At 45.7% G+C, this 14,832-nt stretch overlaps 1 protein-coding gene across 1 annotated transcript in view; it reads right to left on the minus strand.

Moving 5' to 3' along the window:
• Positions 1–14,832, minus strand: part of LOC141091144 (saxiphilin-like) — a 191,017-nt gene that overhangs the window by 85,332 nt on the left and 90,853 nt on the right. The window contains exons 8-9 of the mRNA XM_073576541.1: positions 11,223–11,358; positions 8,934–8,989 (exon numbers count right to left, since the gene is read on the minus strand). Coding sequence (XP_073432642.1) covers positions 8,934–8,989; positions 11,223–11,358 — 192 coding nt within the window. The remainder of the gene's footprint in view (positions 1–8,933; positions 8,990–11,222; positions 11,359–14,832) is intronic.

A 14,832-nucleotide genomic window follows, 5' to 3' on the forward strand; every position in this document is an offset into this window, starting at 1 on the left:
CCCTCTATTTTTTATTTTCCTAAGGGTAAAGTGCCATTTTGGAATGCAGACTTTGATGGAATGGTCTGCGGGCATCATGTTGCGTTTGCAGAGCCCCTGATGCACCTAAACAGTGGAAACCCCTGACAAGTGACACCATTTAGGAAACTAGACCCTCTGAGGAGCTTATCTAGATGTGTGGTGAGCACTTTGAATCCCCAAGTGCTTCACAGACGTTTATAACGCAGAGCCATGAAAATAAAAATTATTTTTTATTTCCACAAAAGTGATTTTTTAGCCCCCAATTTTTAGACCCCCAAAGTTGGTAAATAGTAATTATTGCTCCCACCCTAGCCCCAACACACCCCTAACCCTAATCCCAACCCTAACCGTGATCTCAACCCTAATCCCTAATCCTAATTCTAACCCTAATCCTAATTTGCCCTAAACCTAATTCTAACCCTAATTCTAACCCTAGCCCTATACCTAGCCCTAGCCCTAACCCTAGCCCTAATGGAAAAATGAAATAAAAAATAATTTCTTTATTTCATTATGTTTGCCTAACTAAGGGGGTGATAAACAGGGGGGGGGTTATTCACTATTTTTTAATAGTTAATTCACGGCGCTGTGGTTTAAGTACCCTTAATTACTGCCGTTAAAAGGCATATCGGTGGTCGTTAAGGGGTTAAATTAATGACTGAATTTTCTGGCAACTGTGAAGGTGTTCTGGTCTCCAAGAGACCTGTTTCCTCTTCTTCTGATTGCCGCTGCTGGACCCTTCTCCTTCTCCCCCCTCTGCGCACCCTGCGCCTAAAGGGATCCCCGACATAGAAGTACATTGCGAAGTGTCTCTGTTGTCAGGTGGAACAGTGAATTCCTCATTAGCGCTGGAATCGGAGTCGGTTGTCAGATAGTCTTTCTTACTGGTGTAACGAGATTTAGATTTTCCTTTAAAACTGCGTTTTTTTTAAAAAAATGATTTTTATTCTGCGGCAGTTTATTTTTGTTCCATGTTAAAATTTGACCAGTCTCAAAGTCATTTTTGTCTCAAATAAACTTATCCCTTTTTCATTGTTTTATTTCCGTTTGCAAAATAATCAATTTTGTATCCAATTGTTTATACAGAACTGACCATTGATTCTCCGCAAGTCTGGTTTTTAGTTCTTTCATCTTATTTAGTTCTACTTTTACTTTTTCATAGTTTTCTTTATTTTGACGTAAAACCAAATTCAGGAGATCTTGGGAACATTTTAACAAGATCCCGTTCCATTCCTCTGAAAACTTGGTATTGTCTTGGAATTGTGACATGGGCTTGAACACTCTGAGACCTCGAGGGACCCTTCCACAATCTATATAAGATTGCAGGGAGTTATTGGTCCAAAAAAGATTAATTTCTCTTTCAGCTATGTCTTGTAGCTTGTATTCCAGTGTCTTGGTGCTAAAAGACTGGACATTGTCCATGTTATTGCACTCTAAAAAATACGAGTAAACATCCTCCCGGCCTGCTAATAATCCATTTGAAACAGGTAGGACGTCTGGTTCCATTATGAATGAATGAACCAGAAAAAGCAGTCACTGTGGTGTGGAATCAGGTGGATACAGATAGCAGTGTGCTCAGAATCCAGAAATATCCAAGTCAAATGTCCAAGAAGAAAGGAGAAAATTCAGCACCACTGCCGCCACCTTGCTGTGCAATATAGTGCGGTACAAACTCACACACCTGGGCTGCAGGATGCAGTGATAGTTGACTTTGTGAATATTTCTCCCATTTCCCTTCAGCATCTCTGGGGCTCAGCCACAGTGATCTTGGGGTTCTTCTTTACCTCTCTCATCAAGGTTCTTCTCTGACGATTGCTCAGTTTGGCTGGACAGCCAGGTGTTAGCGCGCCGCCAGGCAAGGCGGGCTTCTCGGAGTGGACCCTCTGGACCGTGGCACCGAGGGGCCCTGGACGAGCAACCAGGTGGAACCGACCCCTATACAGGGATCGTTTGGAGCAGGTCCAGGGGTTCGAATGCCACGGCAGCCGGAACCAAGAGGGGCGGCTCGGAATGGACTGCAGGGACTAACACGGGTAAGCAGGACTGGAGTAGGACTGCCGGAACAGACATGAGCAGGCAGGGCTGGAGCAGGGCTGCAGGTACAGACACAGATTGGCAGGACCGGAGTAGGACTGCAGGTACAGACACGGGTAGGCAGGACTGGAGCAGGACTGCAGGTACGGACACGGATAGGCAGGACCGGAGCAGGACTGCAAGGAAGCACAAGGCAATATGAGAGCGGAAGCCGAACACAAGGCAACCCACGGGGCCTAGAATGCTGAAGAAACATCAACGATAAGGCGCCTCCGTTATGGGAGGGCGGCCTGATATACCCGCAGATATGCCCCCATTGGTCCGGCGGTGCTACCGGGTCAGGGCACCGCTGGAGTATAAGATCAGCGAGTGAGAGCCGGCCGCGGCCTATGGCGCATGCGCAGGGCCCGCAATGACGTCACAGGCCGCGGGCCAGTCAGAGGAGGATGCCGCCGAAGCAAGGGGGAGCGAGGCCACGGCGCTGGGTAAGTATGATAGTGCGCGACGGGGGCATGGCGAGGCACGCGGCAGGAGGCTTGGCGACGGGGACCGTGACAGTACCCTCCCCCTTAAGCCGCCCCCTGCTGCGATTGGCAAAAAATCTCCTGAGAATGCAGGGAGCATTGATGTTCTCCAGGGGTTCCCAGGATCTTTTCTCAGGACCGAAACCCTTCCAGTCAATAAGGAAAAGGTCCTCCCTCTAACTTTCCTCATGGCGAGAATATCTCTTACCTCGAAGGTGTTGTCAGAGCCCACCGGCCGAGGGGCAGGACCTGATGAGGGATGGAACTGATTTAGTATCACGGGTTTCAGGAGAGAGACGTGGAAGGTGTTCGGGATACGAAACGAAGCAGGCAAACTCAACTTGCAGGCGACTTCATTGACACGTTCCAGGATCTCAAAAGGGCCAATGTACCGGGGACCCAGCTTGTAAGAGGGTAATTTTAACCGGATATACTTGGACGAGAGCCAGACCTTATCCCCAATGTGAAACGGTGGAGGATCTAACCTCCTCTTGTCTGCGTGATTCTTCATCCACTCACTGGCCCTTTTGAGGGCCATGTTGGTCTCGGACCAGATCTCAGAAAATTCTTGGGACAAGGAGTGGGCTGCCGATACCTCGGAGGTTGGGACTACAGGAAGAGGCATACTAGGATGTTTGCCAAACACCACGAAAAAGGGCGACTTGGTTGAGGATTCGCTGGCATGATTGTTATAGGCGAACTCTGCCCACGGAAGCAGGTCAACCCAGTCATTCTGGTGGGTGTTGGAGAAATGACGAAGATAAGCAGTCAACGTCTGGTTAATTCGCTCTACTTGCCCATTGGTCTGCGGATGATAGGCAGGTGAGAAGTCCAGGGATATATCCAGAAGTCTGCAAAGCGCTCTCCAAAACTTGGAAGTAAACTGGACTCCACGGTCGGACACAGTTCGTCGAGGTAGGCCGCGAAGCCTAAAAATCTGATGGACGAAGATCTTGGCTAATCCGGGTGCAGAAGGAAGACCGCTCAAAGGAATAAAATGTGCCATTTTGGAAAAGCGGTCCACAACCACTAGAATCACCGTACAACCAGAAGAGCGGGGCAAATCAGTGATAATGTCCATGGCAATATTCTCCCAAGGTGACATAGGCACCGGCAAAGGAAGCACAAGACCAAACGAAGTCTGCTACATCTTGGCGGAGAGTTGGCCACCAATAATTCCGAGATATGAGAGCAAGGGTCTTCTGAATTCCAGCATGGCCAGCCAATTTGGAGGAGTGCCCCCATAGCAGAACTCTTCTTTTGGCACTCTCTGGTACGAGAGTCTTGCCTGGAGGTGGAGAAAGCAGACTTAGCAGTGCCACGGTGATAATCTTCGTGGGCTCAATGATGTGAGACGGTTCCTCCCCAACCTCGACGGTTGAAAGACTCTGGATAGGGAATCGGCTTTGGTGTTTCTGTCCCCAGGGCGAAAATGGAGCTCAAAATCAAAGCGAGCGAAAAACAAGGACCATCTGGCCTGTCGAGGATTAAGTCTCTGGGCGGACTGAAGGTAGGCCAGATTCTTGTGGTCCGAGTAAATAACAAACGGATGGACAGCTCCCTCCAGAAGATGACGCCACTCCACCAATGCCAATTTGATGGCCAAAAGCTCTCGGTCGCCAATCGAGTAATTGCACTCGGATGAGGAGAAGGCTTTGGAGAAGAATCCACAGGGACGTAGGCGACCAGAAGAGGTTTTCTGGGATAAGACAGCTCCGCCACCTGTCGAGGAAGCGTCCACTTCCAGCACGAAATATTTGCTGCTCTCAGGACGGGTCAACACGGGAGCCATGGAAAAAGCCCGTTTTAGTGACTGGAAGGCCTCCTCGGCCTCTGGCGTCCAGGAGTTCGAACAGATCCCCTTACGGGTAAGGGCGGAGATTGGCTTGGAAAGTGACGAGAAGTGCAGAATAAACTGCCTGTAGTAGTTGGCGAATCCGAGGAAACGTTGGATAGCTCTTAGGCCGACGGGGCGGGGCTACTTGAGAATGGCGGACAGTTTCTTGGGATCCATCTGCAACCCAGCGTCGGAGACGATGTAGCCCAGGAATGGTAGTGAGGTTTGCTCGAACAGGCATTTCTCCATCTTGGCATACAAACGATTCTCCCGAAGATGCTGAAGAACCAGGCGGACAGTTCTCCTATGAGGCGGAATATCTGAGGAGAAGACAAGGATGTCATCCAAGTACACTACCACACAGGCGTACAGAAGGTCCCGGAAGATCTCATTGATGAACTCCTGAAACACAGTCGGAGCGTTGTACAGACCGAAGGGCATCACCAGGTGCTCATAGTGACCGTCACGGGTGTTAAAGGCGGTCTTCCATTCATCGCCGGCACAGATGCGGATAAGATTGTAAGCTCCCCTGAGATCCAACTTGGAGAAGATCCGTGCCCCTCTGAGATGGTCAAACAACTCCGCGAGGAGTGGGAGGGGGTACCGGTTCTTGATAGTGATGTTGTTTAAACCCCTATAGTTGATGCATGGGCACAGCGAACCGTCCTTCTTTTTAACGAAGAAGAAACCGGCTCCTGCGGAAGAAGAAGACTTCCGAATAAATCCCTTGGCGAGGTTCTCCTGGACGTACTCGGACATGGCGGTGGTTTCTGCGGGAGAGAGTGGATAAATCCTACCCCTAGGAGGAGTGGAACCAGGGATTAACTCGATTGGACAGTCGAAAGACCGGTGCGGTGGAAGGACCTCCGCCTCCTTCTTGTCAAAGACGTCTGCATAGGACTAATAGGCCGAAGGAAGCCCCGAGAGCTCCAGAGGTGGGCGTGCGGAGACAGCAGGACGAATAGGGTTCAGGCACCGGCCTTGACATGAGTCTCCCCAGCGCAAAACCTCCCCGGATGACGAGTTGAGGACCGGCTGATGGGACCGTAGCCACGGAAGACCAAGCAGAATGGCGTGGGACATATCGGGCAACACATAGAAGGCCACTTTTTCCCGGTGGAGAGCGCCGACTTGCAAAACAACCTCCTCCGTGACCGCGGTGGTGGGTTCCTGTAGCGGTCTGCCGTCAACAGAAGCAATTACTCGAGGATTCTTCAGGGTAACCACTGGAATCCGATACTTGTCCACCACTTCACGCCGGATGAAGGTACTTGATGAGCCCGAATCCACGTAGGCCACCTCAGACCCACGCCTCTCCCCTGAAAGCAAAAGAACAGATAACGTGAGGGCTTGAGAGGAATCATTATCACGTAGGGAGGCCTCTCTTACCTAGCCTAGGTGGAAGAGTTTCCCGGTCTCTCAGGGCAAGAACGGATGAAATGGGACGCTCCTCCACAATAAAGACAGAGACCCTGCGCCCGTGTCTCTCTCTAACGTGCCTCAGCCATCTGGACCCGGTCTACCTGCATGGGCTCGGGAGGCAGAGTGTGAGCAGATCCAGCTGGTCGTGGACTAAAGGACCGATTAGCGGTCGGAGCTGGCCTGATGGCTCTCCTGTTCCTAGCTGACTCCTGCGCACGCTCCTGGAACTGGACATCTATACGAGTGGCCAGGGAAGTGAGGTCCTCGAGAGTGGTGGGAGTATCCTGACCCGCCAATTCATCCTTTATCCTGCCCGACAACCCACGCCAAAAGGCTCCTACCAATGCCGCATTATTCCAACCCAATTCGGAAGACAACGTGCGGAACCGGATGGCATACTGACCAACAGTCAGAGTGCCCTGGTGAAGGTTGAAAAGCGACTCAATAAGAGAAGCTACCCGTCCTGGCTCATCAAACACCTTACAAAAGGTATCCAAAAAGACCAGAATGTTAGAAACCAGGGGGTCATCCCTCCCCCAGAGAGGATTTAGCCAGGATAACGCCTCCCCCTCCAGATGGGACATGATAAAGGCCACCTTGGCCCTTTCATAGGGATACTGGTGAGGCAGGAGCTCAAAGTGCAGGCTACATTGGTTTAGGAACCCTCTACAATGTTTGGGGTCACCACTGTACCGGGGTGGTTTGGCAAGGTGAGTAGAGGGAAATGAAGCGGGACCGGGGGAGGAGGCAGAAGCTGCAGTGGCGGACTGGAGGGCCCCCAAACGGTTGTTTACGGAGGCCATATAAGACAGAATATGGGACTGGGCATCACGCTGCTGGCCCAGTTCCTGCTGGAGACTGGCCAATTGGGCAGCATTCCCTGGATCGGCAGCCTGAAGAGCAGACAGGCGCGACTCCATAGACTTCATTACGGACATGATGTGCCCCTGGTTCTCCCGTAAAAAGAGCAACTCCTTTTGACCGGGAGCCGAAGTACCGGCGGGATCCATGGCCTGATCGTACTGTTAGCGCGCCGCTAGGCAATGCGGGCTTCCCTGAGTGGACCCTCTGGACCGTGGCACCGAGGGGCCCCGGACGAGCAACCAGGTGGAACCGACCCCTATACAGGGATCGTTTGGAGCAGGTCCAAAGGTTCAAATGCCACGGCAGCCGGAACCAAGAGGGGCAGCTCGGAATGGACTGCAGGGACTAACACGGGTAAGCAGGACTGGAGTAGGACTGCCGGAACAGACATGAGCAGGCAGAGCTGGAGCAGGGCTGCAGGTACAGACACAGATTGGCAGGACCGGAGTAGGACTGCAGGTACAGACACGGGTAGGCAAGACTGGAGCAGGACTGCAGGTACGGACACGGATAGGCAGGACCGGAGCAGGACTGCAAGGTAGCACAAGGCAATATGAGAGCGGAAGCCGAACACAAGGCAACCCACGGGGCCTAGAATGCTGAAGAAACATCACCGATCAGGTGCCTCCGTTATGGGTGGGCGGCCTGATATACCCGCAGATATGCCCCCATTGGTCCGGCGGTGCTACCGGGTCAGGGCACCACCAGAGTATAAGATCAGCGAGGGAGAGCCGGCCGCGGCCTATGGCGCATGCGCAGGGCCCGCAATGACGTCACAGGCCGCGGGCCGGTCAGAGGAGGACGCCACCGCCAAAGCAAGGGGGATCGAGGCCGCGGCGCTGGGTAAGTATGAGAGTGTGCGACGGGGGCATGGCGAGGCGCGCGGCAGGAGGCATGGCGACGGGGACCGTGACAGCAGGTCTATGAAGACTTCTGGTGGCCCCAAACTTCTTCCATGTAAGGATTATGAAGGCCACTGTGCTCTTAGGAACCTTGAGTACTGCAGAAATTCTTTTGTAACCTTGGCTAGATGTGTGCCTTGCCACAATTCTGTCTCTGAGCACCTTGGCTAGTTCCTTTGACCTCATAATTCTCATTTGGTCTGACATGCACTATGAGCTGTGAGGTCTTATATAGACAGGTGGGCGCCTTTACAAATCTAGTCCTATCAGTTTAATTAAACACAGCTGGACTCCAATGAAAGAGTAGAACCATCTCAAGGAGGATCACAAGGAAATGGACAGCATGTGACTTAAATATGCGTGTCTGAGCAAAAGGTCTGAATACTTATGACCAAGTGATATTTCAGTTTTTCTTTTTGAATAAATTTGCAAAAATCTCTACATTTCTGTTTTTTTCAGTCAAGATGGGGGCAGTGTGTACATTAATGAGAAAAAAAAATGAACTTTTTTGAATTTACCAAATGGCTGCAATGAAACAAAGAGTGAAAAATTTAAAGTGTTCTGAATACTTTCCGTACCCACTGTATGGTGAGATAAATGTACAAGTGTTTGATCATATCAGGGCTGTCATCTCTATAGAAGCTGGAGATGATTAGTAAATGACATATGATACATGAGAGTTTATGGCATAAAATGTACAGTAAGTGTAAAAAAATTATAATTTAATGTCATGCTTTAAGGGTTAGCTTCTCCAAAAAGCATTTATCACTTATCCACAGAATATATGGAGTACAGCACTTAGCCAGCTTTTTCGATCCCACAGTCATTACTGAGGACGTGCTACCTCTTCATATACAGTATTTCCAATTTAGTAACTTTCCTACGTATTGCCAATTCTGATTACTGATGCATCCTTTTTATAGCTCTACACTTTGCCATTCCTCTGTTATTACTACTACTAATTTATGAATCATTGACATTAGGTGTTGCAATTTGGGAATATGTCCCTAAATTGTCTGGTCAATGTCCAATCATAGGTGACAGTATTAAACTGTTGGATCACACCCCTTGGGCAAGGAAGATGTTAACATCTGATTGTCAATATATTCATTAATAGTTAAAATAGAGTAAATCGCAGAATGCAAGCGCTATCAGAAAATATGACACGTCAGAAGTGATCCCAGGACTAAGTGCCGTGGATGTCCACTGCTCCATCTAAACTGCTGCTTAACGGAGTCTCCAATGATGGCGAGCCCCAACTATCACACATTTATCATCTCTGGATAGTCTTGCATAATAGCATGAATTGTTTAGATCTCTGAAAATTGTTACCTGATAATACTGTGCTTTCCACAAAAGCCACATCACCTTTATCATCTCTCAAACACCTGATCAAGGAAAAAAAAAAAGCATGTAGTCATTATTGCCATTAGTCTATATAGTAGCATTACAAAGGTTCAATAAAAGTTTCCATAAAAAATGTATGAAATCATGTCTGCTGGGACCAGATTCGCCCCGAGGCACAGTAGGTCAGTGCCTTTAGGCGGGTTTAGTAGAAGTGCATTTGCTAATGGAAGAGTTTTCGTAAATTGAACATAATTTAATTTAAGAATTCAAGATAACTCAAATTATAATAAAGCGGTCATCAAACTTTACACATATAGTTCAAGTAAGGGTTCATTCACACAAGCGTATAACATGGCCGAGTGCTATCTGATGTTTTATCGAACAGCACTCGGACCAGTATTATACTATGGGCCAGTGCAGATCGGCTTTTTTTCACAGCTTGATGTGAGTGGATTCGCTAATCGGATGACACGCACCCATACAAGTCTATGGGTGTGGGTAAAACATTGGACCGCACTCCGATTTTCCGACACAGACAATGATAAAGATGGAGAAATTCAGTTCTCCATCTTCTTCACACCTGTGATACAATTCTTTCATGCGAGAGATTCGGATCACACTGAACTAGCACTCTGTGCAATCTCTGATTGGAGATGAAGCCGAGTGTCATGAGCACAGTCAATCCGATTCTCTTGCTTGAGAGAATCAATACTTGTGTGACCCCGGCCTAAACATAAGAAACTTTGTAATATATCATGTACTATGTCAGAGAAATGTCTCTTTCTCCACTTATGAGCTACTTCTTATTCTCCCCCTGAACTCATCATGAAAAACAGCTAAAATGCTTAAGACAAAACTGACTGCCAGCTCACTGAGGGATCATGCTACATGTTCTGCCCTCTGAATAGGGCAAAGAATGTTTGTATTATGTGCTGGGTTGGTTATAGCACCATCTAGTGGTGGCTGAATTTATAGCAGTGTCTTTGATAGAATTTACAGTCTGTGACTTTAGCAGAAGCAATGCACTATGGGATTGAAGCAATGCTTTGTGGGAAGGAAGCAATGTATTCTGGGACAAAGAAGGGCCATTTTTCTTCTGTGTATATCATAGGATGCATGCATTTACCTGTCCTCCATGTTAACTCTCCAACTCGAGTTTGTTATCCGGGTAAAGCATATCTGGTAAGCTTAATCTTTCTTACAATGCAGTGTGTGCAGAGATTTTATCAGAGATGTAATTAGACACCTGTGTTTTTTCTATGTAGGTTGCACCACACTGATTGCTTCTGTATTTGTGTTAGCTGTGATCATCTACCCAATACTTATGCATGTCATTTGTATTCTTTACAGTTTTACCGCATGTTCTATACTCTTCACCAATAAACAAATTAGACTGCAGAGAACAGTCTGCTTATTTTGGAAGACAGAGCTGTGGTTTATGCTGTATGCTGGAGTGCACAACGTGTCAGCGTGCCTGAAGGCAGAACATTACATATGGGTTAATTTATGTTCTGTCTATTGCCTGTGCATTTTAACTTTATCATTCCCTGTAAGCTTAGGTATGATTAAGAACCAAGATTTGGTTTCAAAGGTGCAAGATCTGGTTTTACTAAGACCACGGTTCTGGATTTTTCAGTTTTGGTAACTATTGTGTATTTGCATATGATTCAGGTCATGCAACCTTCTGACTATGCTCGAGCTCTACAATTTAGCTGCCCTCTTTGGTGTTGCTAGTTATTATGTAACGGCATTATTTTTTATGATTTTAATTGATTGAATGAGCAAGTGCGAAAACAAAGCAGTAAATAACATACTTTTTTACCATGCAAAAATAATCAATACAAAATAATAACCCCATGTGCACTTTTCTTATTAAAATCAGTTATAATATTACAATTACAAGTGAATTAAAAGCTGAAAATTCATTTGATTTTAACATTTGGGAATATAGGCTAACTGGTCTGATAAGGTCATTTAGGATAAAATAACAAAATGGGAATAAATAGTATTTTAATAATTCTGGTCGAATTAATTTCTATTACCAATACATTTACGATATTTGTTTTTGTAGTGTGATAACTAAGTTTTAGTTTTACCTTTGTTTCGTTTCCGCTTTCAATATGTTGCTTGGAAAACACTTTCTCGAAGTCCGATGCAGAACAATTTATCATTTATAGGTCAGCAGCTTTTTCAATGTGTCTTCTTTCTTTAGCATAATAGTTTCCTAATGTTGCAAGTTACATCGAAAGACTTAAAAGTTGCATTATAACTCACCTAAAGGCGCCTTCATCCCCATAGTACGGCTCTCCAGGACCACGTGTGCACTTATCTTCCTGACCGGCACACTGCTCACACAGGTTCGCCTCTTGGGCTCCTGGGGCACAGCTCGCAGAGAAGAGCTCTGAGGCAACTATGGTGGAAACGGAGTTTAGTCAACTTACAGAGATGATGTCACTAATAGAGATTGAAGGTGATTAACTACTTAGAAAATATTGAAAAATAATGAGAAAATCAGTCCACAAAAAGAACTTTTCCATCAGCAAATACACACGATACACAGTGTCTTACAGGTTCAGAAAATTGGATGAGATTTATTGAAATGTCATGCCCACTGTAGGTTTTTTTATGCAAAGTAAACTGACTTAGATTATAAAAAATGTCAGCCGGTTAATAAGCGCCATTTTATGCTTGTACAGTATATGGATAGGAGATCATAGGGATAGAAAATGGCCTGATCTGATTGTAGTGTACTACTTCCGTAGTGAATCACATTGAAAATTGGTGTGATAGTTTCAGTCTGTAAATGCAAATCCAGTGATTCAAGTGATGTATTTGGAAGTGCTGTACCTCTATGGTCACTCAGTGTGGCTGTGAATTGATTGATCTGTGAGATACTGCAGGAACAGTATCTTTACCCCTTCTCCCCCTAACCTGTTTTAACCTTCATGACTAAACCAAATTTACAATTCTGACCACTGCCACTTTACGAGGTCATAACTATGGAACGCTTCAACGAATCCCACTGATTCTGAGATTATTTTTGTTACATATTGTGCTTCATGTCAGTGGTAAAATTTCTTCGACATGACTTGCATTTATTTGTGAAAAAAATAGGAAATTTGATGAAAATTTTAATTTTTTTTGCAATTTTCAAACTTTTATTTTTTTGCCCTGAAGTCACAGAGTGGTCACACAAAATATTTAATAAATAACATTTCCCACATGTCTGCTTTACATCAGCACAATTTTTGAAATGTATTTATTTTTTTGTTGGGAAGTTAATGTTCTGTCCCCACATGAGGCGAATGGAGGTGTAGTTGATTGGGGTTGGGAGTAGAGTTGAGCGATACCGTCCGATACTTCAAAGTATCGGATCGGAATGGATCGGCCGATCTTTAAAAAAAGTATCGGTATCGCCGATTCCGATACCGGAAGTCCCATTCAAGTCTATGGGACTTCCGGTATCGGAATAAGAAAAACCCTGTTTTTGCCTTGTACAGCCTCTCTGGGGTCTGTACGGGCCTTTCGGGGGGCTGTGCCGGCCTGCCAGGGGGTCTGTGCAGGCTCCGGTGGTCTGTGCCGGCCTGCCGGGGGGCTGTGCCGGCCTGCCGGTGGTCTGTGCAGGCTCCGGTGGGCTGTGCCGGCCTGCCGGGGGGCTGTGCCGGCCTGCCGGTGGTCTGTGCAGGCTCCGGGGGGCTGTGCCGGCCTGCCGGGGGGCTGTGCCGGCCTGCCGGTGGTCTGTGCAGGCTTCGGGGGTCTGTGCAGGCATCGTCCGATGGGACTACAAGTCCCATCTGGCGATGCCTGCTACCATGACAGTGATTGACACATTAGCCAATGATGGGACAGTAGTAGTCCCATCATCCGGCTAATGTGTTAAATGTTAAAAAAAAAAAATAAAAATACTACATACATACTACATACATACTACATACATACTACATGCATGCTACATACATACTACATGCTACATACATACTACATGCTACATACATACTACATGCTACATACATACTACATGCATGCTACATACATACTACATATATACTACATGCATGCTACATACATACTACATGCTACATACATACTACATGCTACATACATACTACATATATACTACATACATACTACATATATACTACATACATACTACATACATGCTACATACATACTGCATGCTACATACATACTACATACATACTACATACTACATACATACTACATGCATGCTACATACATACTGCATGCTACATACATACTACATACATACTACATACATACTACATGTATGCTACATGCATGCTACATACTACATACATACTACATGCATGCTACATACATACTACATGCATGCTACATGCATGCTACATACATACTACATGCTACATACATACCACATACATACTACATACATACTACATGCTACATACATACTACATATATACTACATGCATGCTACATACATACTACATGCTACATACATACCACATACATACTACATACATGCTACATACATACTACATATATACTACATGCATGCTACATACATACTGCATGCTACATGCATGCTACATACATACTACATACATACTACATGCTACATACATACCACATATATACTACATACATACAATACATTCATACAATACATACATAGACATACAGTACATATAACATAGAGTAACATACTTACCAATACTTGTCACATTGTTCCCCGAAGCCATTGTCTTTTCCGGAATAAATATTAACATAACAAACCACAAAAATACTCACCCACGATCCGAAGCAGTCCACGAGTGTGTCCCACGACGATCTTGGGTAGAGAACTGCAGCATCAGATGATGCTGCCGTTCTCTACGGGCTGCAGGAATCCAATGACGGAAGGTAGGTATCCTTCCGCACTGTATTCCTCCGCCACTTAAAAAAAAAAAGTCCCTAGTCTCACTTTATGCCATTGCTGTGTGGGAATTTCCCACGCAGCAATGGCATAAAGTGAGACTAGGGACTTTTTTTTTTTAAGTGGTGGAGGAATACAGTGCGGAAGGATACCTACCTTCCGTCATTGGATTCCTGCAGCCCGTAGAGAACGGCAGCATCATCTGATGCTGCAGTTCTCTACCCAAGATCGTCGTGGGACACACTCGTGGACTGCTTCGGATCGTGGGTGAGTATTTTTGTGGTTTGTTATGTTAATATTTATTCCGGAAAAGACAATGGCTTCGGGGAACAATGTGACAAGTATTGGTAAGTATGTTACTCTATGTTATATGTACTGTATGTCTATGTATGTATTGTATGAATGTATTGTATGTATGTAGTATATATGTGGTATGTATGTAGCATGTAGTATGTATGTAGTATGTATGTAGCATGCATGTAGCATGCAGTATGTATGTAGCATGCATGTAGTATATATGTAGTATGTATGTAGCATGCATGTAGTATATATGTAGTATGTATGTAGCATGTAGCATGTATGTAGTATGTATGTGGTATGTATGTAGCATGTAGTATGTATGTAGCATGCATGTAGTATATATGTAGTATGTATGTAGCATGTAGTATGTATGTAGTATGTATGTAGTATGTATGTGGTATGTATGTAGCATGTAGTATGTATGTAGCATGCATGTAGCATGCATGTAGTATGTATGTAGCATGCATGTAGTATGTATGTAGTATGTATGTAGTATGTAGTATGTATGTAGTATGTATGTGGTATGTATGTAGCATGTAGTATGTATGTAGCATGCATGTAGCATGCATGTAGTATGTATGTAGCATGCATGTAGTATGTATGTATGTAGTATGTATGTAGCATGCATGTAGTATGTATGTAGTATGTATGTAGTATGTATGTAGTATGTATGTAGCATGCAGTATG

The sequence above is a fragment of the Dendrobates tinctorius genome, unplaced genomic scaffold, assembly GCF_039654945.1.
Source record: "Dendrobates tinctorius isolate UK_male_01 unplaced genomic scaffold, ASM3965494v1 ptg000049l, whole genome shotgun sequence".
Classification (NCBI taxonomy): Eukaryota; Metazoa; Chordata; class Amphibia; order Anura; family Dendrobatidae; genus Dendrobates; species Dendrobates tinctorius.